At 33.5% G+C, this 26,629-nt stretch overlaps 1 protein-coding gene across 1 annotated transcript; it reads left to right on the top strand.

Annotated features, from left to right (window-relative positions):
- The first annotated feature begins 6,365 nt into the window (after window positions 1-6,365).
- Window positions 6,366-25,920, top strand: LOC124448756. Its single transcript, XM_046999722.1, has 7 exons — window positions 6,366-6,487; window positions 13,793-14,016; window positions 14,946-15,159; window positions 15,664-15,880; window positions 22,963-23,320; window positions 23,709-23,965; window positions 25,426-25,920. Exons 2-7 carry the CDS (start codon window positions 13,812-13,814, stop codon window positions 25,717-25,719), a joined length of 1,545 nt encoding a protein of 514 aa, XP_046855678.1. The 5' UTR covers window positions 6,366-6,487; window positions 13,793-13,811; the 3' UTR covers window positions 25,720-25,920.
- Window positions 25,921-26,629: the final 709 nt, after the last annotated feature.

Raw genomic sequence — 26,629 nt, 5'->3', positions numbered from 1 at the left:
CTCTCAGATTATATCTCTACAGTGGCTCACAAGTGTCACGGCAGTAAACAAAACTTTACGGCAATAAACAAAACTACACGGCAATAAACAAAACTTCACGGCAATAAGCAAAATTCCACGGCAATAAACAAAACTCCACGGCAACAAGCAAAACTCCACAACAATAACAAAACTTCACGGCAATAAACAAAACTCCACTGCAATTAACAAAGGTCCACGGCAATAAACAAAACTTCACGGCAATAAACAAAACTCCACGGTAATAAACAAAACTTCACGGCAATAAACAAAACTCTACAGCAATAAGTAAAAATCTACGGCAATAAACAAAACTCCACGGCAATAAACAAAACTCCACGGCAACAAACGAAACTCCACTTCAATAAACGAAACTCCACGGCAACAAACAAAACTTCAAGACAATAAACAAAACTCCACTGCAATAAACAAAACTCCACGGCAATAAACAAAACTTCACGGCAATAAACAAAACTCTACGGCAATAAACAAAACCTCACGGCAATAAACAAAATTCCACGGCAATAATCAAAACTTCACGGCAATAAACAAAACTCCACTGCAATAAACAAAGCTCCACGGCAGTAAACAAAAATTCAAGCAATAAAAAAAACTCCACAGTACCAAACAAAACTTCGCGGCAATAAAGAAAACTTCACGGCAATAAACAAAACTCCACGGTAATAAACAAAACTTCACGGCAATAAACAAAACTCTACAGCAATAAGCAAAACTCCACGGCAATAAACAAAACTCCACGGCAATAAACAAAACTCCACGGCAACAAACGAAACTCCACTTCAATAAACGAAACTCCACGGCAACAAACAAAACTTCAAGGCAATAAACAAAACTCCACTGCAATAAACAAAGCTCCACGGCAATAAACAAAACTTCACGGCAATAAACAAAACTCCACGGCAATAAGCAAAACTCCACGGCAATAAACAAAACTTCACGGCAATAAACAAAATTCCACGGCAATAAACAAAACTCCACGGCAATGAACAAAATTCCTCGGCAATAAACAAAACTTCACGGCAATAAAAAAAACTCCACGGCAATAAACAAAACTCCACGGCAATAAACAAAATTCCTCGGCAATAAACAAAACTCCACGGCATTTAACAAAATTCCTCGGCAATAAACAAAACTTCACGGTACTAAACAAAAGCCCACGGTAATAAACAAAACTCCAAGCAATAAAAAAACTCCACAGCAATGAATCTTGTATTCTTACTGTATCTTTCAGCTTCCTTAAACTGGTTTTCCGACTCCTCAGTTTCCTGATTTTCGCGTTGCTTTAAAGAACTAAGGCTCTTTTACACTTTCTGGCCATAGGAGTGTCTTAATTCATTGGTGTCAATCATATAGCAGTGCACCATCGACTAGATCGTTCAAAATGTGATGTTATTTGTCCAATTAATGTTACCCGCGCTTAGTTCTAAGTATATATAACTGAGACTACTTTAATTTACACGTGTTGATATCATTTTAAAGTGTTTATTTCTTTTTAAAAGTTTATCCAAAAAAAGTTTATTTTGAAAGGTTGAAAGTAAAACAAAATCATTATTAACATTACTCCCATGATCAAAGCCTAAATACACCAGTGACACTTAACCGCTAAATATGTTAAAATTTGAGAAGTTATAGAAATCTAGTGGTAAAAAATGTAAGAAAACCTTTTCACTCACAATTGTAGTGATTAAAGAGCTGGAAGACAGATACGGTGCTGGTGTGGTACATCAACAGAGTTGCCCACAATGTGGTTGTGAAAGTGAGATTTTACACATGATGTTTACAGTTCAGCTAGTGGTTGTATAAGTGTTTATTCTGAGGATGAATCGTTCACTTGCACTGAGTGTACTTATTCTGCTCAACAAAACGGGATATAACTAGGAAAACAACAACTGACGCAATTTTATCAATGAACTTCTGTTATTTAACTACCACTCACCAGAAACTAAAGAACAAATTTTATTGATTTACAGAGAACATACCAATTTCTACTTTTCTTTTCATCCAAGATAGCTTACATATTTTCATTGAGGTAAATCTAATGCACCATTCAGAGGGAAGATGTGCTGCTGTTACACAAATAGGCAGCAGTCAAATGTGACTTTTTTAGCTTATTAGTCGGAGACTGGTACATCTTGAGGAATTTAAGAAGGGTTAGAGTTATTTAGTCTTTGCAAAGCTTTGGAAGATAACACTGAAATAGGTTAAAATTTATTCATCTGTCAGCAAAACAAAGTCGATGCCAATTTTGTTGTTTCCACTCTCTACCCACAGTTGTCCGAGCAAGGTTTAAGTAGAAGAACCAAAGAGGAAACTGCGCTTGACAATTTTTTACGATTTCATGTCAACCGAAGATGAGGTTATTGCAGGTTTCGATGAAGAAGTGGCATGGGGTGACATTGAAAGCACTGATAATTGGAACAAATGCAAGCGCAGTCAAACTGCTGATATTTTTCCAAGTGGAGTCTTGGGTTGGCTTACGGGTCAAAAGTATCAACCATTAGATGGCCAGAAGCTTTCTGTATCAGTTAACTTTGATCATGATGGCTTGGAAAAAGAGCCCAACAATACTATTTTCTTCTCTATAGCCAGCGCTTGTACCCAGACCATCACCTTTCCTGTTCGTCATATGGTAAAACTAGAAGAGATTAAAAAAATAATGTTGCTGGCATTAGGCAAGGGACAAGCATTTGCAAAACCTTGACTCTTCTCATGTGTCTATGAAATTAATATTTTTATACAATTAATCAAAAATATAAGTCTTAAAAATTTTCATGTTTTTTATTGGCTAGTTGAAAAAACTAATGCATGCAGCTGAAGATTTTTTTTCAATTCCTCAAAATGAGATAAAATCATTACAGAAAAACTAGTTTTAACCGATTTGTATTAATTCAATGTTTTCTTAGAAATAAATGCTAGTGACTTCCGTGCCTTATCTGAGAAAATGTTCGGTGGTCTTCCACACAAATCACTCAAAAATTAGTCTGTCTTAAATCAAATGTTGTCTATGAAAATTTGTTTACTGCAACGCATATATTTAAAGTTTGCGTAAGTTTTTAGCTGGCAAAGTCGTGATTTTTATCAACTTTATTTGTAAAGAAATACTCCTTCATTTCACAACTGAAAGATTCGTACAACATATCTTTTGAAAGGTAGATAAATAGTCTTAACAAAAGTGCAAAAACCAAACGACTTTTTCAAATGTATTCTGTGTTATTGAACCCCAAATTTAAATTGGAATTTTTTGATATACCCTGTACATAGTGGTAAAATCTACAAAATATAAGTTCGCATTAATAAATTAAGTGTAACTTCAGCTGATTAATTTATCATTTATCAACCTCGTGGTTACTATTTTTTAAGACAACCTTCCCTTAGAGTTTGAAGGACCAGTGTCTCCAATATAAGACCTTGGCATTTCAATTGTCAGGGGAACTAAATTCTAAAAAATCTATCCCCCCAAAATGTAAAAATTCAGGTTTCAGTTCTCGCATTGAAGATGAAGATCTTATTGTAATCTCTAGCATGAAATATTGAAAACTAATATTGTCATACACGACAATCTACTTAAAACACATTTTTTAAGAATTTCAAATTTTAGAGTTATTGCTAACTGAATTTGAGATTAAGTTTAGAATTTACTAGCAAGGATTTCACACGTTTCTCTAAACTTATAGAAACAATTAGAACATCATTTGGGTTTCGGTAATTAACAATCGTAAATATAGCCAATAAGATGCTGTTTACATGATCCCGGCTAACTGAGATTCAGTAAGGCTTAAAATCATTTCGACGCGTTGTTGGTTCATTTTTAACCTTTTACTTTGTTCCCATTCGCAGATATATGTGCTTTATTTTCCCTAGTTATTACTGTACTGTAAGTCTACATTATTTAATCAATCTAAGCAAAAATCTTGGAATAAAACACTTAAAGTTATTGTAACAAAAAACAATAAAAATGGCTGGCAGACGTGTTAGCTAAGTAAAGGACCGATTACATGAAGCAATTTCAGCTCAGGCCCGTTATAGTATCCTATCAAAATAGCGTACGCAATTACATGAGAACAATTCTATGTATTGGGCCAAATGCATCGCTAGATCTGTTACTGGTATCCATCATGTTGTAGTTAGGATTATAGCAAGTTCTTCTTTTAATTCGATGTCCCTTTTTTCCCTAGGTTCCTGCTGGGTCAATTTCTCGCAAAATTGACTGCACAGCATGTTTAGGAACTTATGTGGGTGCACTTCTGCTTAACTGAAGTTTTTGCAAAACTGACCAATATCCTTTTAAGCAAACATATGCGTCAACGAACTCCCTGATTTATCTCTCAAGGTCATCATAGTTGTAGTCAATATTTCGCGTCTTTCGCTCAAAACTGGCCATAACCCTTATAATTGTAGCAATGCTAAATGCTTAAAATACTGTTTTCTTGGTATTTTCTTAAAAACATACCAATTTCTTCATACTTAAATCCTTTATAGAAATTAAAGAAGATAAGTCTTTCAAGGGAAAATTCTTTGTGCAACTAGTCTGAATCAGTGAACTCAACATTTGATAAACATTTGATAAACATTTGTAACAAGCACAAAGAAAATTTTCGAAGAATACCTAATACTAGCAGTACTACGTTTTTTAACGGCTGCTGATTTGCGTTAAGGCGATTCACTCAGTTAGAAAAGCAATGTGCTTTCATATTATTATCGGCTGTTTTAATGGCACGCATATTTCAATGACCGCTTCACACATGGTGGACAAAAGTACATTTTATAAGAATAGCAATAAACTCGGTTAGGATTCACTCGGTTAGAAAAGCAATGTGCTTTCATGTTATCATCAGAACTTTAACGGCACGAATATTTTCTTGAGAGCATGGTGGAGAAGAGTACATTTAATGTGTTATTACAAGTAGACAATAAATAAGTAAAAGCTCTCAATAGCGACTTTCCATGCCCATAATCACTGTATGTATAATGTATGTAAAGAAAATGCTAATGTTGCCATGAATAACGACCGCAACATGGATTGTACCTTTCAAGTTTGTATGTGTATAAATGTGATTCCTTTCTAAAAACAGCTGAGTAACATGAATCCAGATGAAACTAATAATATACTCACACACAAACACTGGGAGGCTGAGAGCTACATATATGACACTATAAAATTGTTGGTGTTAATAAATGTGTTGATCTTGTGCTGGTTGGCAAAAAAGTGAAAAAATACAGAAAACAACCTTTAAGCTCAAGTTAACATGATTTAATTCGTTATTGGCTGAGTTCTAACTTTCATGTCAACTGCTACATATGCATGTAAAGGTCAATAATTTATTTGAAGCAATTGCTTTGCTACCGCTTGCCTGAAGCATACAAATTTTTGTAAAATGAGCTTTGGAAAACTGCTCGTCCAATTATTCTCAATTTAATATTAACATATTATACATACATACAGTGTTACTGCTTGCATGTTCCTCTTTAAATTCACTTAGTTACATGACAATTTGAAATTAAAAAGAGACACAGTTAGTTTGTCTATATTAAGTGACAAAATATACAAGATATTGTAGTTTGTTGCTCATCATATCGATCGTATGTTTTAAAAATTGCTGTGCTTTTGTCCATTCGGTATTGTGTCGTTTATGGCAGATGGTAAATAATGGAAATACCCAAAAGCAATTTGCAAATTGCAGTTTTTGCCAACTCGGGAGAGGGAGAGGGAGAGGCAGCAAACCCTTACAATAGTAACGCTTAGTTCATAATTTACTATACTGTATCATATTTCGTAACACTATAATTCACACTGAAGATGGCATTATGTTAAAGTCGAAACATGTTTGCTATTAAAAATATCGTCGTTTTTATTAGATGTTTTTTAAATTATAAATGCATAGTATATGGAAATACAATTGCATAAATGTAAAAATACATATTAATGTACAAAGCATATAAAGGTATAAATCATTAGAATTTAGAAAGGTTGTTGTTCAAATAGCTACTAAAGTATTTTTTATTTGTTGACAAATTGCAGGGGGACGCCAGGAATTTCACGACGGAGATGCTAAGGTCCCCGACGGGGGGGCTGAATACTAGACTGATGTGACAACGCGCTTTCCATACAAATCTTTTCTTCTGACAAAATTTTCAAAAATTATTATCAATCCTCGCTTTAACTAAATCGTTGAAACATATGGTTTGCTGTGGAAGTAATAATTAACATCTACATTAGCACTACGTATTCGAAAAGTTAACACTATGTGACTCCACCTTTCACATATTGTTGGCATTGTTTTAAATGTATTTTGAATTTCAAATTAGTAGCTGATTTATACGGCCAACCTTCGTTCCGCTGTTATAAACAAAGTTAGGAGTTAATGTGAGTGTATTTGATGAAAGATTTCAGGTATCATCAGTGATCCAGTTTTCCTTGTATATAAAGACGAAAAGACATCAAGCATATGTGAGTGGTAAAGTTTCTTATCATCTTGATACTATGTGTGATAAACAATCTACTGATAAGTTGCATTCATCACTCATACTTTTTAACACGTCACCGTAAAATCAAATATTTTGAAAATTGCACAACCCATACAAATTGCATTAAATCATGAATGCACCAAAAAGCATTTTAGCCGAAATTTTAGCTGGAGCTTGTCGTTAACGTTAATTGATTGATATATACCTTTTAATTATAATTTACTCAAATTTTAGACGTCATTAATTACCTTAATAGGACTATAGTTTATTTATCTCCTTTGATTTGGATATAACGTAGTAAAAAGTGGCGAAAGCTTGATCTTGAAATAAAGAGTGATTTTACTTTATATAAAAGTATTTTATCATGTCTACGTTCGTCATTACAAGACCCTATATTAATCATTCAAGCTTATAGTAGAAAATGCACTCTGACTCTTTCGACATTACTTTACATTACACTTTCGACAATATCCTATTTATTCTTTTTTTTTGTTATGACATAACGTAATGAAAATAGGTAAAAGTTTGATCTTAAAATATATTTCAATTCAAATCATTATATATGAAATGTTTGATAATATTTTATGACGTCAACAGTTGTATCATATTCATTAAGTATATAAATATTTTTTAGGTACATACTTACGCTCTGTATATAAACAAATAAGGCTACCATGAATTCTTGTGGCAACAGTTTTACTTTAAAAAGAATAGCTTTAACAAAATTTTAGGTTACAGAATGAATGCAATAAAAGACTCGCGTCAAAAACTTCATTTTAGATTTTTTGCTATGATGACACCCTATGTGGCAAAGATGTCACGAAAGCTTGAAATCCAGCCGGTTTTTGATTCAAAATTAACTAGCTAACTATAGTGATTTTCTTTATTTTGAGTGAAGAGAAAATCTAACGCCTGTATTCTAAAAGCTTACTCACCAACGGCAAGATTTTTGCAAGATATTTCAAATCATGGAGTAAAAATACCGTTTTGAAACAGTTATGAGACCTGGCCAAAAAAAAGCGATACTCACTTTATATTTTCATAATTACATTCAACGCCTGCAAAATTCGACGTTTGAAATGCACATTCGGAATTTTACATTTCGGTCGAATTAAATTGCTAATTGTATTAGACACATGAGAAATTCGACGTTTGAAATATGCCTTAGCATTTAGTTACAAAAGTGTCATTAGCATGTAAAACATTCCAGTAAAGAATTGCTTCAATAATAAGGTTTTACAGATCACAAAATAAAACTGCTATGTGAGCTTGATATCGGTCAACTTAAAATATGTACTTAAGAGATGTATAAGCCAAAAATGACTATGTTTTGGTTTTTTTGAGTAAATCAACACCGCATCTACAAATTATTTTAATGTAAATATAATTATTGTCCAGCAATCTCAAGCTACAAAATAGTCTATGAACGTAAGGTTAAAAGGAATCCTATTTTTAATTATTGCTCATTGACGAGAACGACAACTTCTCCGAACCATTAAGTTATATAAAGAACTGGAGGTATTAAGAGGACTGGACCCGGTTGCCAAAAACATGGCGGTAAGGGCGGATTTTGGTTGTCCAAACTTCCTTATTTGAGTAATATTTTTAATATTCCTCCCTCCGGAATCCAGATTTTTATTACTGCACATTAATGACAACCAGGTGAAAACAATCACGTTACAGAATGTATAACGTTTTCCATTTAAAATAATGCTTTAGGATTTTTTGAAATAGACAGACACATTAAAATGAGGAGAATCTACGGTAAAGTAACGTACATTTTGTCAAATAATGTTTCAGCTATAATAGATATAAACATCAAACGGGAAACGACATTCTTTACTACGATTGTCAATGTTTTGAAGCTTCTACATAATCCATGCACGCTATTTGTGTGTTTGACTGTTTGTAAACAGTTTGGTGTTACTGTCTTTCTTGAATAGATTGATAAATCTTAGTTAAAATACCCAAAAAGGAGTAAAAAAAGTTTGCTTGCCCCTGTGACTTAAGTCAACTGGAAATATGTCCTGAATAAATAGGTATCTAGTTTTTTGAGTTATTTTCGTAGGCTTGATTTTGGGGTTATGACGTAAAGATATTTTGATAAATCTATTGAGAAATTATAAAGAAAATATTTTGAACTAGAAGAGCAAAAGAGCAAAGTTCAAAATACTATTATGTTGCTGGATGGAAATTTCTGATTTGAGCCAAGATATCACAGACTGGATTGGATTGTTTATAAAATATTTGGTACAACCATAGGTCAACTACTGAACATAAAAACATTAATTTCTCATTGAAAATACGAGTTATTACATTAAAGTGCATTGGTTTCTCTGACATAGCACTTTGTTTATTGCAGCACGAGGGCAAAGTTTAAATACTTATTATGGAGGTGAAGATATTTTGCAAATTTTATAAATGTTATTGTACAGTCATTACTTGTAATATTATAGCTTGTGTAACGTAAGTCTAGAAGATGGTATTAATTCTCAAAATGCTAACGTTCTTGCTCTACTCTTCTCTTGTGCCCTTACAAATTACATTTACCAATACTAATTTTCTTCAAGCTGACAAATCTTTGAGTTTTACATGTTGTCATTGACTTTTTCATTTTGTCTCTTGGTAAAAATATTAGTGAAAGACTTCCAAATCAAGTTTATCTAAAGGCCGTATTTGGTACCAAGAAACTATACATAATTGGAAAAGTCTCATGTCGAAGACAGACATTGCTTCTTCTACTTGCTTATTCTTTTTCATTTAATTAATTTCTACCAATCCTTCGTAAGACACAAAAAGGTTCTTTTCCATTAATATTCGCTTCTTCTACATTCAACTTAATTGTAACCAATGCATCCTATGTCAATTTTGGATCACAGGGAATTGAAACAAAAATGGATTTTTTTAGACAAGGCAGTACTTTATTAAATGTATTTCATTTAATATTTCATGCATATTTTCATTAGCTTTTTTTCGACAAATATCTCAAAGTAGGAGCAAATCTTAGCACAGTAGCTATTGAACCAAGTAGTTTTCATGTTGGTTTTGATATGTTAACCTGTTTACTATAACAATAAATAATGAATTGTTTAGATAATAAAACACGAAATGGCATTTACCAAACTGTCTGCATAAAGGAAACCTTTACACAATCATCATTCTTGTCCATAGTGCTAAATTTTGTAGGCTACCTGTTTAATACAGATTTTTTTATTGTACGACATGCACCAAATAGTTCATTAATTAATGCTGCACTTCATTTGATTTAAATAAAACTCTGTTCTCAATATTTCCTACTTATTTTCAGAAAAATATCACCAAAAATCCTCCATATCTTGGATGGAGGTAAACTCAATTCAAACCAGGAGTTTTAAGATGTGCATATCTCGATAAGAATTGGTTGCTTTGCTTCGTCTAGCAAACGATTAAGTAAAGAACAACATAAGAGTGGACAAACATGACTTAAATTATTAATTAGTAGAAAAAACACTCATAAAATATTTACCTCTACACTTCAAGTATTGACTTAAAAACAAAATACTGAACACTTTAAATGATAAACAATATTACGTTGCTTTCAGCCCTCGTCATATGTTTCCTTTTCTGGCAGTACTTCAAAATCCGTATACCACACATTTTGCAGCATATTTTATAGATAAAAAATTTTTAAGTGTTTGTGCTTTGAATATGGCTTTGAACAATGGCATTGATATTTTATATGATCGCAATTGTGGTTATCGAATCCGGGTGGGCGAAAAAAATTTACTTCATGAGCTCGCGTCTTTTCGCGTCTTTTGCGTCTGGCTTTAGTCGCTGAAGATATCCAAAACAAACTCGAACTGCAGGAGGACAATAATGTAAAAAGTGTAGCTCGAGCGCCCTACTTGGTGGTTTTAGTGTGAATGAATTTGCTCAAAACTGTGAAATTTGTTCAGTGTTGTGGGAAGAACTTTGACTGATTTTCGTTTGAAAAGGTGTTTGTTGCATTTGATGTAATGTTATTTGTGGTGGCTGCATAAATTATTAAGAAGATGCTTGAAAGGATGTTGACTGTTGAGGTTGTCGTTGTAGGCTTGCTGTAGTGTTGGATGTGACTGATGTTAATGGTTGAAGTAATTGGATTTCCGTTGTATTTGTATCTTTTGACGGTTGCGAAGAATTTGGTTCAGAATTTACGGTTTCAATCATTTGACTGCATCCTATTTCTGGACTGTAGGATTTCAGTTGAATGGTCTATCAAGTGTTATATAAGATAATTGTGATTGATTTTTTCTTCGTCCCTTTCTTTTTAATGTTGTATATTTTTTCTCAACGTTCTTTGCAGAGTCGAAAGTAACAAACGATGTCAGATTTATAGACGTTAGACCTTTCTTCCTTAACCATGCTATGTACTCATCTAAATTTCTAAATTTCTTAGCTGCAGCCACTGCATGGGCACAGATCTTTGCTGAAGAAAATGACAGACAACCGTCACATATAACTTTCCCGTTCTTCTTTCGTTGGACGAAATGAGGCTTTGTTCTTGTCAGGCTCTCTACCATTAACGCCTTATCATTTCCAAGTGCTGGAGTTATAGAGGCCTGCCGATTTAAAAGATCTTCGGACTTTTTGACCATTGCCTGAATCGCTATGTTAGGACAAGACGTAACGCCAGCGTTGACAAGATCGCACGATAATTTTCGAGAGCCCATTTTTTCAATCGTTTTGTTTTCTACAGTAGCTCTGTCAGCATCCTCCATTGTTCCTCCATTGCGTTTTACAAATTTGTATTCCAAAAGTCTCCAATCTCTTTGCTCGTTTTTTTTTCGAAACCAATCACATTCTGAAATGTTGAAGTTTCAGAAGTTTTGCCAGCTCAAACAAACCTTTGTCAAAGATTGCTGAGTTAGCATTGGTTTCCTCTGTCTTGAGCAAAACACTCATTTCTTGGATATAATTTGATATTTCAATTTCCTTAAAATTTAAAGCTCTTTTGATCATAGCGTTTGCTGATTCTGAGTTGTTTGTATAGTCAGGCTGTGGAGGATCACCCACTCCAGCGTTGCGTTGTGCATTTTTTAGCATGCATTGGGCAATCTTTGGTATCTATAACATGAAACATTTATTGCTTTAACATATAAGAATAATGAGCGTATGCTGTAGATGTTAGTCAGTATGAAGTATTAGTGTTGATAAAAAAAGCTTGTATTGTACTTTCACCCTATATGAAACGTATTTATAAAAAAAGCCACTTGATCAGGGAGATATTGACTTCCTTTTTGCTTTAATGAATCCTTGCAAAGGAAAAGTTTTGTTGTCGATTTTCTTCATTTTCAGCGTCGACTAAACCTAAAATATAAAGTAATTGTTTGAAATTAGTCCTTAAAATTGCTGCACTTTCCCCTAATTTTAATCATTATCCAACATGGATTTAGTTTTAGAATTGATTTTCCCTTTCTCCCACTCATCCTCAGTACGTCGTCCAAAGTAATCAGCCAAAATCTCCTTCTGCTGGATTTCTAGAACATTAGATTTAAGTAACTGGGTTTTACAACTTTCTTGAAAGTGCAACAAGCAGCGAAAGGGGACGGCATAAAGTAAATTGAGTCTCAATACATGATAAAGTTCTTCCCATCTGTTCCATAGGCCAACACATTTCACGTGTCTTTACTAAAACCTATTCACTATATTAATGTGGTGACTTAAACTACTGACTGCCATGTAAGTGAAATATGAAGTATTTTATTATTCAAATAGTTCTTCAGACAAAGTCTTAAAATATTTCATAAATTATTTCAACATATCACTCTAACAAAGTAGAACTTACTTTTGAGAAGAAGTAATTGTACGCATGAAATGACTTAGTTTGAGTAAAGATGATTGGTCCAATCGTTATTGGGTGGTGACCTGCAAAGTATATACACTTGTCCATTTTCTCATAGGAAAAGGAAATGTGCAAAAGGAAAAGACATATTATTTATAGCAAGTATAGAGTTCCTTATTTTATTCTTTTTGGCAATGGCAAAATAGTTTTCATGAGTAACGAAGTGCTTAAGATTTGCTATCCAAAGGAATTTCTATTTCAGGCTAAGTAAGAATTCATAATAAGTATTGCAAGCCACTCATCATTGCGTATTTTTCCTAAACTGTTTCCGGCTTTCAAAATTAAGTTTCACTTCGTACAACATCCTTCAAAAAGCGTGAAAATCTTATTTTAAAAACGTCATTGCTCACGCAAATGTGCATGAAATGCGTTCGTATAAAAGAATGGTGTTTCACACCAGCTGCGTAAAGGTGTCGAGATGAGTTATGCCACAAATCACACCGAAAAACATTTTGTATTGAAGAAAACTTAGCACACTTATTCAAATTTCAACCTTACTAATTATAAAACCGGAAATTTGAAATATATTGAGTGTTTTGCTCTTTTTAAATTTGACTAATTTTTTCGCGTGCTTTTTCAATATTGTTTGAGAAAAACTCGTGGGAATCAAAAATTATAGCTTTATCTTAGCCTTATCATGTGCTTAGGAACTAAAATAGCGTGAAAGCCACATTTAATACCATATCTGCGTTTTACCCTTTCGGGTAAAATACGGATGACCCTAAAAACACACGTTTTGTTTGATATTAGCTCATCATTCCGTCCGTCCGTCTGCGAATGTCATCCGTCCTTAATTTTTTATCTGTAGCTATTATCTGTCCGTCCGTAACCGCATTTTACCCTAACCCCAATTGTTTTGTCGATTATATAACAATGTGAAAGTTAAAGATAGAGTCTTATGGCGCCTAACTGTATCTTCCCTAGCCGATGTTGTAGTTAAGCAGTAGTATGCTCTACTCGATGCCCTTGTTGCCTTGACGATTTTGCTAAGTTGTGGCAAGACAATCAAACTAAAGAAATTCTTTGTTAGATTCGAACTAATCTATAATACCTCCCGTTTCTAAACCGATTTTGGTTTGCTAAACCTGAAAACGCATCAAAACACCTACAAAATAGCAGGAAATGCAGCAAAATGGCCGAATTGCAGCAACAATGGTGGCCAATAACCACTGAAATTCTCTTTGTGACCTTTTTCTATTCAGTATTCACTGTAAAATTTGGAATAAGAGTTTACAACTGGGAAAAAAATTTAAGTATCATAATGAATACAAATTTAACATTGCTAAATTATAGCTATGTTGTTCCAAACCATCATCAGAGTATATATAATATATTAATCCTAATAGTATTAATATATTATTTATAGCTATGTTGTGGTTTTGGAGTAACCAACATTTGACTTGTCATTTTTGAATTATTTTAAAGATATTAGTCTGCTGTTACCATGACTGATATTCAAGCAGTCTCCTTCAGTGGAAAAGTCGAAGGAGGTACATTTGCTTTTTTGCTTTCCTGTGACTCGGCCAGCGTTGATACACTGTGTAACACTGCTGTTTCCTTGGGTGCACTATATGGATTGCATGCAATCATCACTCGAATTATAGACAGCATCGTCAAAATAGCTATGGGCGGTGAAAGAGATGATCAAGGTAATTTGCTTATTTTCTTGTTTCTTTTCTTGTAACTACTTGTTTTAAATATTTGATTCACATAATATAAACTTATTTCTTAACATTAAAAGAAACAATAACTTCTTGCTTGCAAAGCTCAGAGAAGCATTAGTAAACGAAAATGGGCAAAGTTTGTAATAAGATATACTCGATATTGCTAATTTTATTTGCATCAACAAGAAATTTCATAATTTTTTTGGCAACCATCCACACAAATGAGCTTAGCATATAAGAACAGGTAGAAAAGGTTTACATCGTCAGTAAAGTGTAAGACAAAATTTAACAAAGAAATGCTCACAATCAGCTTCTCAAAGGTAACAACAAAGAAAATAGATGGCACAGTTATAACAAACTTAAAATTACTCATAAAGATGGTCTGGTTTTAACTGGATTATTTTAGTAAGCTAGGTCTAAGAAAAGACTTGTGTAAATAAAATCATGATTAATTCATTCTTCGCATGATTGTATTTTTTGTACTTTTTTAGAAATTTGGTTATTTTTGAGATATTATAATTTCCATGAATTAGATCACATGTGAGCAAATTTTATTCGTTTTGCTTTATTTCATGCAAAAAATTCGTTTACATTAAACAATAAAGTTAATGATTACAAATCTATAAGGCCTAAATTTTACTGTCAAATAAACACAAAAAGTAGCACAAAGCATATATTCTCGCAATTTTGAGTAAAGGGGATTTCTTAGCAATTTGCTTTTGTTCCACTCAAGTTGCTGTGCTTCGGCTTATGCTTATATTGATGCTTGTTTCAGACATTTCATTGCATTCTTTTGTATTTTTGTTTGTGCTTTTTCTCATGCCTATGCATGTCGCATGTAAAACCAGGCTTAATGGGGTCAATCATCTTTGCTCAATGAAACCACTCTTGTTTTGTTTTTTGTTGTTTTTAAGAAATTTCCGAAACTCGCCAAAGCTCGTTGCGTGTTGTTTTGAACTGCTTTACAGACAAGAGATTCGTAGATGTTTGGCAAGAGTTTCAATCCGGGGTAATACTTGATCGCTTTCAAAAAGGTTTTGAAGATAACCAGATAAAAGTTGAAGGATTAAAGATCATCATTAAAAACATTGAAGATGTGGAGAAAAAAATCAAAGAATTGAAAGATAGGTTTAAAGCTTTCCATTCTTTTGTATTGATTCCAATAAAGTCGTCATTATATCATCTGTTATCTGAAACAGCCAATTTTTTTATTGGAAATACGCTTATTAAATGATTGAAAATATTAAAACACTTTTGTTAACAACCAGTGGCGGATCTAGTGTACGTCAAAATAAATTATAGCTCCTCAATTTAAATTTTAATTACATTCAGTAAAACACTATTGGTTTTTATTTTCTAAAGAATATAATTTTACAAATGGATTACACTCTAATTTATATAAAAATGTAACTATACGCCAAAATGTGCTGCATTAATTTATTTCGACTTACTCTGTATCTGCCATCTTCCACAACAAGACAGAGCTGGAGTCTGGAAACAACTCTCACATAGCACTGTCATGCATGCATGGATTTCAAAAATTTAAATATAAAATAACAATTTATACATGCGTAGTGATCTTTTTGCAAATACTAATATCAATGTCATTTTAATTAACTAATATTACTTTAGAAACAGTCCTAGTATCATTGACGATGTTGAAAAAATGCAAGAAAGAAATTTGGTGGGCCCGGTATCCAAAAAGCAAAAGTTGGATTATGAATTACACATAGAGCAATTGGAAACAAAATTGATGAATAAATTTGAGGAAAATTTTCAGTCCTTTCAGTCCTTTCAAAAAACCTTTCAGTCCTTTCAAAAAACCGTATTGAATGAACTAGAAAAGATTGTAAGTATGAAAGTTTAATTGTGATTCTTTTTGTTATGGTACAATATTCAGATAATTCCGTGTTTACTATCTGTTTGCAGTATTTACATGCTCAACTCTAAATGTATATCAATTTCTGCGGTTAAAAAAGTGTCCGTATTCACTTTTGATTGTTTGACTACGTAGCAGTAGTAGTACTTGTAGTCAAATCTGAAACTCTTTATTCCTCCGTAAAAACCTTGCGCTCGGTTATTAAGTGCTTATTCATTTTTGCTTTTTAATTTTTTTTTCATACAAACTAACGATCATTTGAATGAAAACACTGCACAATTTACTACCATAAGTAATCCCTCGTGGCTTTTGCCATGCTCTAAGACGCCTAGAGCATTATCACTTGTGTCCTATGGGATTGATATATCCTCGCATTAAATTAAAATTGTTATCAGCAAAATTTAAGCACGACAATGATTTAAAAGACTGTGTTCCTTATATTAGAATTCTTGTTATTTCAGAAATATGTTCGCATGAGTAAATGCGCAAAATTTAATGCTGCGCCTGATACATTTTGGTTAAGTATGAACAACACAGTAAAATTCATACAATAATGAGAATTGCGTGATGTACTGCAAAATACTATTGCACGTTAATATTTTAATAACACATGATCAATGAAAACCCAAAAAATTTCAGTAAGTGAGAAATGAAAGGAAAGGGAATTTTTAATACAAATATGTCCGTCTAACACATTATTTATGGTTTTTTGTTATAAAATTTTGTCCCACTTTTTGTCCTCTCTGTCCGCAAAATTTTGTACGGCTTTTCCCGCGACAAAAGGATAACCTCTTGTGATTGTCACGGGGAAAAGCTGTGCTGTTTAAATGCACCCGAGATGACATATAATAATTGTAGCGCGAAATACAAACCATTTTGCGCGGTATTAATTTTAAAGGAAAATGCTTTGGAAGACAATAAGCATTTATTGGTGTGTTAAATTTTGGCTAATTTAATCACAATTCTAACAGCTGTGCAAGCAAATATTCAATTATTTGTATTTGTCTGTCAACAAAGGCGACAAAACAAAAAGTTGGCTATTTCTGGTCATATATGAGAATAGAAAGAAGGTAATACTTGTGCGACAACCTATATTGTGGGACAAACTATTAATAGGTCAAGCAACAGAAAATCAGTAGAAAAGTAAATTCAGGATGCCGCGGAGTGATTTTTTTATCTTGTAAATCTTTTGAGGTCAGTCATTGAGGCTGACAGAAATCCTTTCCGAGGTGTTTTAAGACCAGGGGAAAAACTTACAATAATTTTTACTATCTTAAAGATCAAGGGTCATATTCAATGACATGTAGTACTTTTGGCATTGCAAAGTCAGCATTTTCAGTTGTATTAAAGGCTCTATGCAATGCTATAATTAAACAAAAAAGTAAATTGGAACCAAATATTTGAGATTGTCAAAAAATCAACATGAAGTAAGCGAATTAATTCATAAATTTTATTCTATAATTGGTCACTCCAGCCTTCAGGTATTTGGCTGTATTCATGGGACACATGTCCCCATCAAGCAACCATCTGAAAATCCTCATGACGACTTCCGTTATAAAATGAAGTGAATCATTGAATTGTTGAAATCATTGAAATGAAGTGAATTATTGAAGTTATCCATTCATTGAATTGCCAAGTGTGTGATTATAAGGGGAATTTTATTGATGTTGAAATCAAATGGCCAGGTAGTTTTCACGACACCAGGGCGTTTGCGATTTCTGATAATAATCTAGTCATTCAGCAGAAAAAACTTTTACCTGCTGATGATGCTGTCCCCCTCTCATGTTGTGAGACCCTGTATCCTTTGTTACCTAAAATTATGAAAGAACATAGTACTTGTAGAACCAATGAATAAGTGGTGTTCAATGCTATGTTTTGGTCTGGAAAAAATCGAATTTAGTGTGCTTTTAGAAGACTCAAACCAAATGATGAATATTGAATCGACCAAGGGATCTTAATGTTATATACTCCTGTTTTTTTCTTCATATTGTTGCAAAAAATGAGCCAAACCATTAACATAAACGAAGATAATAACCATTGTAGAAAGGGAACGCAAGAATCAAAATCGCACCATTATTGGATAATGATCCCCAAAATTAAACAAGATAAAAAATATGCACCATCCTCTAAAGTGAAATAACAAAGACATTGAAAATCTTCTAATCCATCATAACTAAAACTCTCTTGTTCTTATCACTTAAGGGAGAGAGTTCTTTTGAAACCTAAAAATTTTCCTATTGAGATTACGGATCTCATAGTTAGGTATACATTAAACAATTTCTTTATCGAGAGCTGCTTCAAATTGAGTAGTAAGTGCGTGCATTGGTTCGCAATCAAATTGCTTTAAGCATTTAGTAAATGCACAGAGCCAGGGAAATATTCCAGAATAATACAACCACTATACGTGGCACTGGATTAAGCATTATCTTCATGAAACTTCTTTACAACAATGGTTGCTGCTTTAGCCGAAAACCTAGCCACTGTTTCTTCGTTTGAAAAAAAATTGAAAATAGCACCTTTCTTATTTGCTGAGAATTTGTCTCATATATTGGAGGAACGATTGCTCCATTTTGAATATTTCCTCTTAAACTAATTAGAAAAAAATTAAAGATGCAAAATTGTAAGGTTGAAATATTTGACCAGTTTTAGGTGTTCTTTCATAACTAAATCAGATGTGCACATGATTAGAATTTAGAGCGCATTAAAGAGCTCAAGAAGGCATGTAAATTTACAGGTACATACATCATTGTAAACCTGTGACTAAAATTCAACAATTATCTACAAGCGTCGAGTAATAGCTATTTACACAATGACCATTTGCAATCAACATGTCGTTAAAAAAAAATGTCTGGATAATTTCTAACCATTTTGGAGCGTCATAGGTGATCCCTGTTCCTAATAGAAAACTGTGGCGATGACTCAATAGCCGTTAAACTTAAATTTACTCTGCTTCATGAATGGTAGAAAAAACTCAGGCGTATCAACAGCCCTGTGTGTCTTGTCTGTTCACTTCGTTAACTGTTTCAGAGTAACATGGTTAATCCCTATGCAAAATATCTTGTCGTTATGCAGTCGAAATTTGCAAAATTTAATCTAGTTAGTTCTGCTTTAAGAATGCTTGACAAAGGACAAAACTATCAACTGCATGTGTTTGTCTATTGTGCAAAAAAGAACAAAATGGACTCGCCCAAACATCCCCGCTTCCTAATTGGAATTTATTCTTTTGCAAATTTATCAGCTTTTCAATATTTAAAAAAAGAGAAATCGCACACTTTTGGCATATCGTGTTTGCAAGTAACTTATCTCAACAACTTTCGATTGTCTCGGATAATAAAAACAAAAAACTGTCAACGCTATTTGCATGTATAACTATGTCGTAATAACTTATCAGTTATGAAACATGAATGGTCGCCAATAACAAAAATTTTTAGTGTCATGAAAATCTTTGCGACTTTTGTTGACTTGTTTTCCGTGTGATATGACGAATACAACGGTCAGTGGAGAAGGAGTTTAAGTTCATTTAATCGATCAGTTAATTTCCTGCATCATTGTCATTCTCAGTAAAGCTGTATTCTCTCAAGAGTCTGTCAATGAGGAAGTTTCTCTTATTAACGGCTGCTTCCATAGCTTTTTCTGGATCAAGGTCGTGATTTTCTCTAAACGCTTTCTTTGTGTGCATTATTTTTCGGTTGATTGGATATTTTTTCATTTACGTAATTAGTCCGTTTACATAAGACGTTGCATATAAATGCTTTCCAGTTTTTGTGAAGTTTTATTAGATTGTTAGAATATGCTAGATCTTCAGCTGACAACTCATCTAGACCCCTGTTCAAAAGGCTTTCTTTTAAATCATCAAAATAGTTATACATCACTTCTTTCCCTTGCTTTTTCTACCAATGGTATTCAAGGATCATTTTCTTCTTTGGTACTTCTCAGCCTTCCTTTCCACTGACATCAAATTTTCAGATTCATTGGTGGAAGCACTACCTTCAAAACTGCTTGTCTTCGCTGTCTGAATGTGATTGAGACTTTTCGCCCTGATTTCTTTCTGGACAATACTCTTTCTTGTGTCGGCGTAAGTTGAAATGTCGATTAAATACTTTTTCAGAATATCTGCAGCTCATTCCACCAGCAATACCTTTTGAAAATGTAATAATTAATCATAGGCGTACGAGAATGGGGCTCTGCGGGTGCTGCAGCACCCCCAACTTTTAGATAAAGTAGTAACGTCGGGTATATTAAACCAAAAAGTCGGGCAATATTTTGTTTTTTTTTGTGGCCGAAACAAAAGAAAAATTAATCACTGTAATTAACAAACTAATTTTGACAAGCAAATAGCAAGAAATTTTCTTACATGGCAAATTCTCTTTGACCCATTCATTTGCTATTTATTTTAGTAGTCCTGGCAAAGCATTTGCGCTTACGTTAAATAAGTAAAAGAAATATTTTATCCAAACCATATCAGACTTTACATTTTTTAGGGGAGGCAGTACCAAGGGTTCAAAATTTTCATCATTAACGATTGAAATTTGAACCATTCCCCTTCCTCAGTCAACATTTCCAAACAGTTTTCAAAATCACTCCAAAGATCAAGTCGATTTGCATATCTTCTCTTTCCAATATTATCAGTTCATTTTCTGATGAGATTTTTCTTTTTAATATTTTCTTGTTTGTAGCCTCTCATCTTTGCATCAAACAAATTTCTTTTTTTCTTATGTTCAGACTCCTGCACTTCTTTTGAGGTCTCCATATTGTCTGTTTCTCGTGAGATATCACTCTCAAAGATTGTTGATGAGGAAGGACTCGAAGGAGTTGAAGATGAATTTATTGAATTAACTGTTATGTCTGCAGACTCAAATTCAGAATTTATTGTGGATGTGGCAGGGGATTCTCCCTATATCACTTCACAAACTTCGAAATACAAAAGAGATACCCTTCCTTCTCAACTTTTCTTTCCACTATCGACGGCTGCTATGAATTTGGACCGTATTGTCTTAAGTTTGGTAGTTATTATTACTTTGGTAATATCTTCTTTGTTGTGGGGAAAATCTTTTCCAATATCCTTGGCGTTTTCTGCGGATTGATATTGCGATTTAAATAAATAAAGTATATCAGAGTACTTGCTCTGACAAGATTCCCAGTCGATGTTCTCAGCGGTTTGTTTAACATTGTACTCCTCCGTAACTTTAAGGAGAAGCTCGACCTCATCATCAGTCCAAATAGAACATTTGACTTTATCTTTTTCTTTGGTGGAGCTTTTATTTGACTTTGACTTTATTTGACCTCGCGAAATCGAACAGAGTACCCCACGATACCAAAGGTGAAGAGATGTTGCTAAATAGCGCCAATATTTGGTTGCTGCAAAAGCTTGATGAATCTCTTGTTACAAGTAAATGCACAAGTAAATGCTATGTGCTTAATTTCCTCTATTTTCGCGCATGCGTGTAGACAGGTGAAAACGATGCAAATACGCAACGTGTGGATGCAAATCTTTTCAAAAACGGAGGAAAAAAACTCCGTTTTCAAAACTATCCGTATACGTGTGGACGGGGCCTAAGTCTAGTAAGAAAGATTCTGTTAGTTTTACCTATGTATGACTTAAAACAGCCTGGACAAGTAAATTCATCTATTAAATTGCTGCGATCCAGAGTTGGGATTTTGTCTTTTTTGTGAAGGAAATATGATACCTTCTTTGTTTTGTATAACACTATAAACTTCACTAACCCTTTTAGATTGCATTGTAATTTTCTCATTAGTGTTTTATTTAAGGATTCCCCCTGCCAACCTAAATACGTAATCCTCAGCCAAACTTTACGGCAGTATGAGTCTTTGAGGTTGTTTAACACCGAAGGATCATTATTGATCAAAGTATTTCTTTTGTATTTTTCTCTGAGCCTTCGCATAATAGAACGAGCACCGCCACTAAAAAAGTCAAGTTACGTCACTGATTAGTGGAGACATGTAAGACGGTTCACGTTAGGACATTTTAACTTTAATCAAAGGAAAACACTTGTTGAACAAAGAACTAGCAATCTCATAAGTACGGAAACTGCCCCATGAGCATCCTTTGCATTATTTACACAACTTCAGTCACATATGCTTAATTTGTTTGCCATATCAATTTTTCGATGTTCCCTCACATCTCAAAATATACGTGTTTTCTCCCTAATTTTGCTGGTAATATAGAAGTGACCATAACAATCAAATAGTCAGACCGTAAAGGCTAATTTCCATGCAGCTGCATTTTGCACTAAAGCGCAAAATACTCTCATTCCTATTGAATGAGGCATGCGCCACTTTGTGAAGTTCAAAAGGTCAGTAGTACTTGTGTGCTCTCGAGCAGCTCTAGAGCAACGCGACAAAGTTGAATTCATTCTATTTTTAAGAGCGTTGTTTTGCTATCAAACTCCAGCCTACATGATCGCTGCAATAAAGCAGTGATTTTCTAATTCAAAATCCCTGTTTTGATAGGAATCCTATTCATTCTTCTTCAACAAAGTAAATAGATTGAAATTACGGTGTTTTTTAATCATTAGAGAAGTAACTATCTTTTGTTGACAGCAGCCATGTTTCCTTTCTCAACAAAAGCACCCCAATGCAATTTCCGCCCCGTGGAAAAGCCTTCACAATTGAGAGCAACATGTGCCCGTGTATTTTCCTCTATGTGTAAAATGCAGCTGCATGGAAATTAGCCTTGACAGTCCAGTAGAAACGATGGGTGGTTTCCACAGATAATCCAAAACACGTCAAATAAATTTTGACCTTAGTGTGTCTCTTAACTAGTTGCTTCATATGCTCTTTGCTAGGGTTATCTATTTTTAGTTGGTTTATATCTCTAGCAATTATAATCCGAGCGCATGGGTCAGATATTAGGACCTGCTCACAACTGTCTGAAAGGTGACCTAGTAAGTGAGATTCTGAATTTGAGATACTTTTTGTTATAACTAATCTTAACTTCACATTATAAAAATTCCAAATTATTATTACTAAAGTCTAGCTGTTGTAAATATAAGCATTAACTCATATAATATTTATGGGAATTTTCCCTTTAGAGACCATCTACCACAGTCCACAAGCAATCTGATTGGAAAGGGTACATCATCGTTTTGGGTGGTCAAAATCATGACGATTGGTTAACTTCAGTCGAATCATTGTCTCTGACTGAAAAATATGATGGATGGGAGATGTTGCCATCTATGACCAAAATCAAGCAATTTTTTTCAGTTGTTGTGATTGAATCAAAAGTCTGCGTCATTGGTGATTCAGACTGTATAGAGATGATGGACATGGCACTGAATCCTTTTAAATGGATAGAATTAGATGCTAAATTACCATTTATTTCTCGTGGGCATACAGCTGTTGAACACCAAAAGAAAATTATCTTTATTGGTGGATACAATGTCACAAAAGGTTTTCAACCCCTAATTAATAATATTATTTCCAAAAATTAAAGTTTGATTCTCAAAAGTCAAAGCAAACAATATTTCACTATCAAATTTGTGAATGTACTAAAAGTAGTGGATGACATGCTTTGTTTTCAGAATTGAAGTTTGTAGTTATTGGGTAAACATACAACCTTAAGTACCATAAAAATGATGTCAGAAATAAAATTTTAGATCACTTTAGAATTTAAAATGTGCCTTCAATTAGTTACCACAACTTTTTTTGGATTTAGTTAATGTATAAATGATCATTAGTCTGAAAAGAAATGTAATCATGTTTGCATATCACTTTGTGAATTCAACGTAAAAGAGTGATTTGGTTGATTTTGAAATCAATAATTATTTTTTCCTTTAAGGTTCATATTCCGATGAAGTTTATGGAATTTCGTTGTTCGAACCTTACTCTAGTGAACTATTGTGCAAACTCCCACGGAGAATGGCATTTCATTGCTCTGTGAAGGTGAACTCCAAAGTTTTTACTTTTGGTGGAAGCAATGATAATGGCATATACGATGATGTAATAGTGCTTGATTTAAAAACAAACTCATGTAAAATGGTCTCAAAACTGCCATATCCATGCAAAAAGATGACCCCTCTCTTACGTGATGAAAAGGTAATTATACACCTCTACATTTTGCAGTACAATAAATAAATATTTATTTGGTGACCGCATACATAGCATGAACTTACACTTTTTCCTCCCTTGGAAAGAATACTGTACATACATAGATGTAAGCATTGGCAAAACCAGCCTGATCTTTCCCTCTGACAATGCAAATTTTTTTAGCTAAATCAATGCATTGTCTTTCCATTGGTAGAATGCAAGTTTATTTGCGTTCTAGGAGTAACAAATAGGCTCGCTTCATTACTGGATGAAAATCAAGTCAGTTCTTCATTTTGCGTGATAAGTTCTGCACATCTAGAGTCAACATCATGTCTAATCAATATCACGTTTTATTGTTAATTTTGAACATAAAACATATTAAGTAGAAAATTGATGATTTGCAGAAAACTGCGGTTGCAACAATAGAATATAAGATTATTGAATGTATATCGCAAATATTTCAGCTGTCCTGTCCAAGAATGATTTAATTATAAACTTAATTTAGGTAAATTTGACATAAAAAGCCAAGTATAAGTTTTTTGTTTTCCCGTTTACTGAAAAAAACGGGAGGACGCTCCATGTTTTTTAAATTTGCTCTTTTGTCTTTGTTTTGTCAAGAGTAAAAATTTCTAAACTTCAGTCTCGGAATTAGAACTTATTGATTTTGCTAAATATAACAAAAAGAATACGCAAAACATCTTTTTTATACCATGTTTTAAAGTACTAAATGAAACAACAAACAGCTTATCTCAAGCTCTTGGAAATGCAGTACATCAATCAGTGGTTTAGAAACTGGTGCAGCTTGCAAGTTTTGTCTGCTATTCACTTACAACAAAAAAATAGATTTGAAAAGAAATGAATCATGATGATATGTTGTTCTAAATTTAAATTGTATCTAAATCACGGAACTAACGATAAGTTGTTTATATATAATAATAGATTATATTTAACCATGCTGTCTGTTCAGGAATAGAAACACGGCTAGCGCGTCATTTGTAAAAAGAACGAAAAAAGTGGCCACGAGCTAGCCAGGAATTAGGGGCTATGATCCCTTTACTCTTTTTTGCTTGTTCTGGAAGCTTTTCTTTTAATGCTTAGCTCGTTTATCTTCCTTTTCAAACCATTCTGTTAACTCTTCAGTAGTCGCTTTAGATGTGCTTTAAATACATGCTTAGACAAAAACTTCAGTATTCCTTTGAATGAATACGGTCAATTCGATCTCTTTTGTATCTAAATTGCTAAAGAATCAGCAACCATTAAGCTAAAGAATTAGCATCAATTAAAGATTTATTAAGCAACAGGAGAGTTGTTAAGTGTGCAAACTGCAAAGTATATTGTAATTTTCGAAGAGATTTTTGTTCGTTTCATTCAATTTAATTGAGAAATTGTTCGATGCATGACATGTTTTTTGATATTTTTATCAGGTCTTTTTTATAAGAACACATTAACTATAATTTTTTCTATCTTAGATTTTTCTTCTTGGGGGTGAAAGTGCTTGCAATATCCGAAAGGATACCATCGCCCAGTTTGACATTAAAACAAATTCTTGTGGGCCGGTCATGGAAACTGCCAAAGCAAAGTATGGTTGTGCAGCCGTTGTCAACGAAGAAGTGAATGTCGTTTTGGGAGGTTTCAACAAAAATGGAGCACCAACAAATGAAGTCTGTCGTTACAACCACAATTTTTTTGAATTGGGGGGATGGGTGCCTAATTTCAATGAAGCACGTGGTAACCATGTTGCAGTTAGCTGCTTATTTAACTGACTTTATTTTCACAGTTTTTCAAACAACAACTAGCACCTTATGCACTTACAAACTTTGTTATCAATCTTACAATAATAAGTTATTCCTTTATTTGCACTTTTTATGTTATTTCCTATATAGCGCATGTTTGCTATTAAATCGCATATTTCAATGTATGAAATGTTTGTGATTGAAATAAAACTTGGTATTTTGTGGAATATATTTAAGTTCACGCCAGGGCCTTTTTTAAGAATTTCTCAGTGGGCGGCGGATTGACAAAAGGGGCTAGTGTCATACAAGTAGTATAAGATGTAAAGAAATATCCATACTAAACATATTAAAAATATTAATTATTCCCATCATTGTCTTATCCCATACAAGAAAAAAAAACTTTGATTGAAAAAGCTCTAGAACTAACGAGTTTACAATGTTTTATAACAAAAGATTTATTGCTGTGAGAGTTGCTTGAAAAACTTCTTAATGAAATCCCTTTCCATGTACGTGCTGACAGTTGGCAAATTCATTCTTCTTTCTTTAGCGAGCATGAATTTCTGAACAGCAGGCCGTGGATAGTAATGAGCGCTCCGAACACCGTTCCAATGAATTAATAATCTGTTAACTAATATCATCTCTGAGGTGGCTGTTCGTAGGTTAGAAAAAAGCATGTTGTAGGTTGAGGCAGACCTTTCAACAGTAGTGCCTTGAGGCGATACGACACAAAAAGCTGACAGGAATTCTGTAACTGTTGGCTTGCTAGCCTTGAGCATAGAATAGAGTCAAACATTATAATCTTGACGGGATATTTCATCTGCAGGTTTATTGATTCAAGATTTTTAAACACTGAATTTAGAAACTTTTCTTTGTCAGTTATATTACATGACGCCAGCAGAGGAAGAGATGCATTAACAAACTCAACTGTAGTGTTGGCTGT

This window comes from Xenia sp. Carnegie-2017, unplaced genomic scaffold (genome assembly GCF_021976095.1).
Source record: "Xenia sp. Carnegie-2017 unplaced genomic scaffold, XeniaSp_v1 HiC_scaffold_23, whole genome shotgun sequence".
Taxonomy (NCBI): Eukaryota; Metazoa; Cnidaria; class Anthozoa; order Malacalcyonacea; family Xeniidae; genus Xenia; species Xenia sp. Carnegie-2017.
The sequence above is the reverse complement of the archived record's forward strand: the minus strand, read 5'-3'. Positions and strand labels throughout refer to the sequence as shown.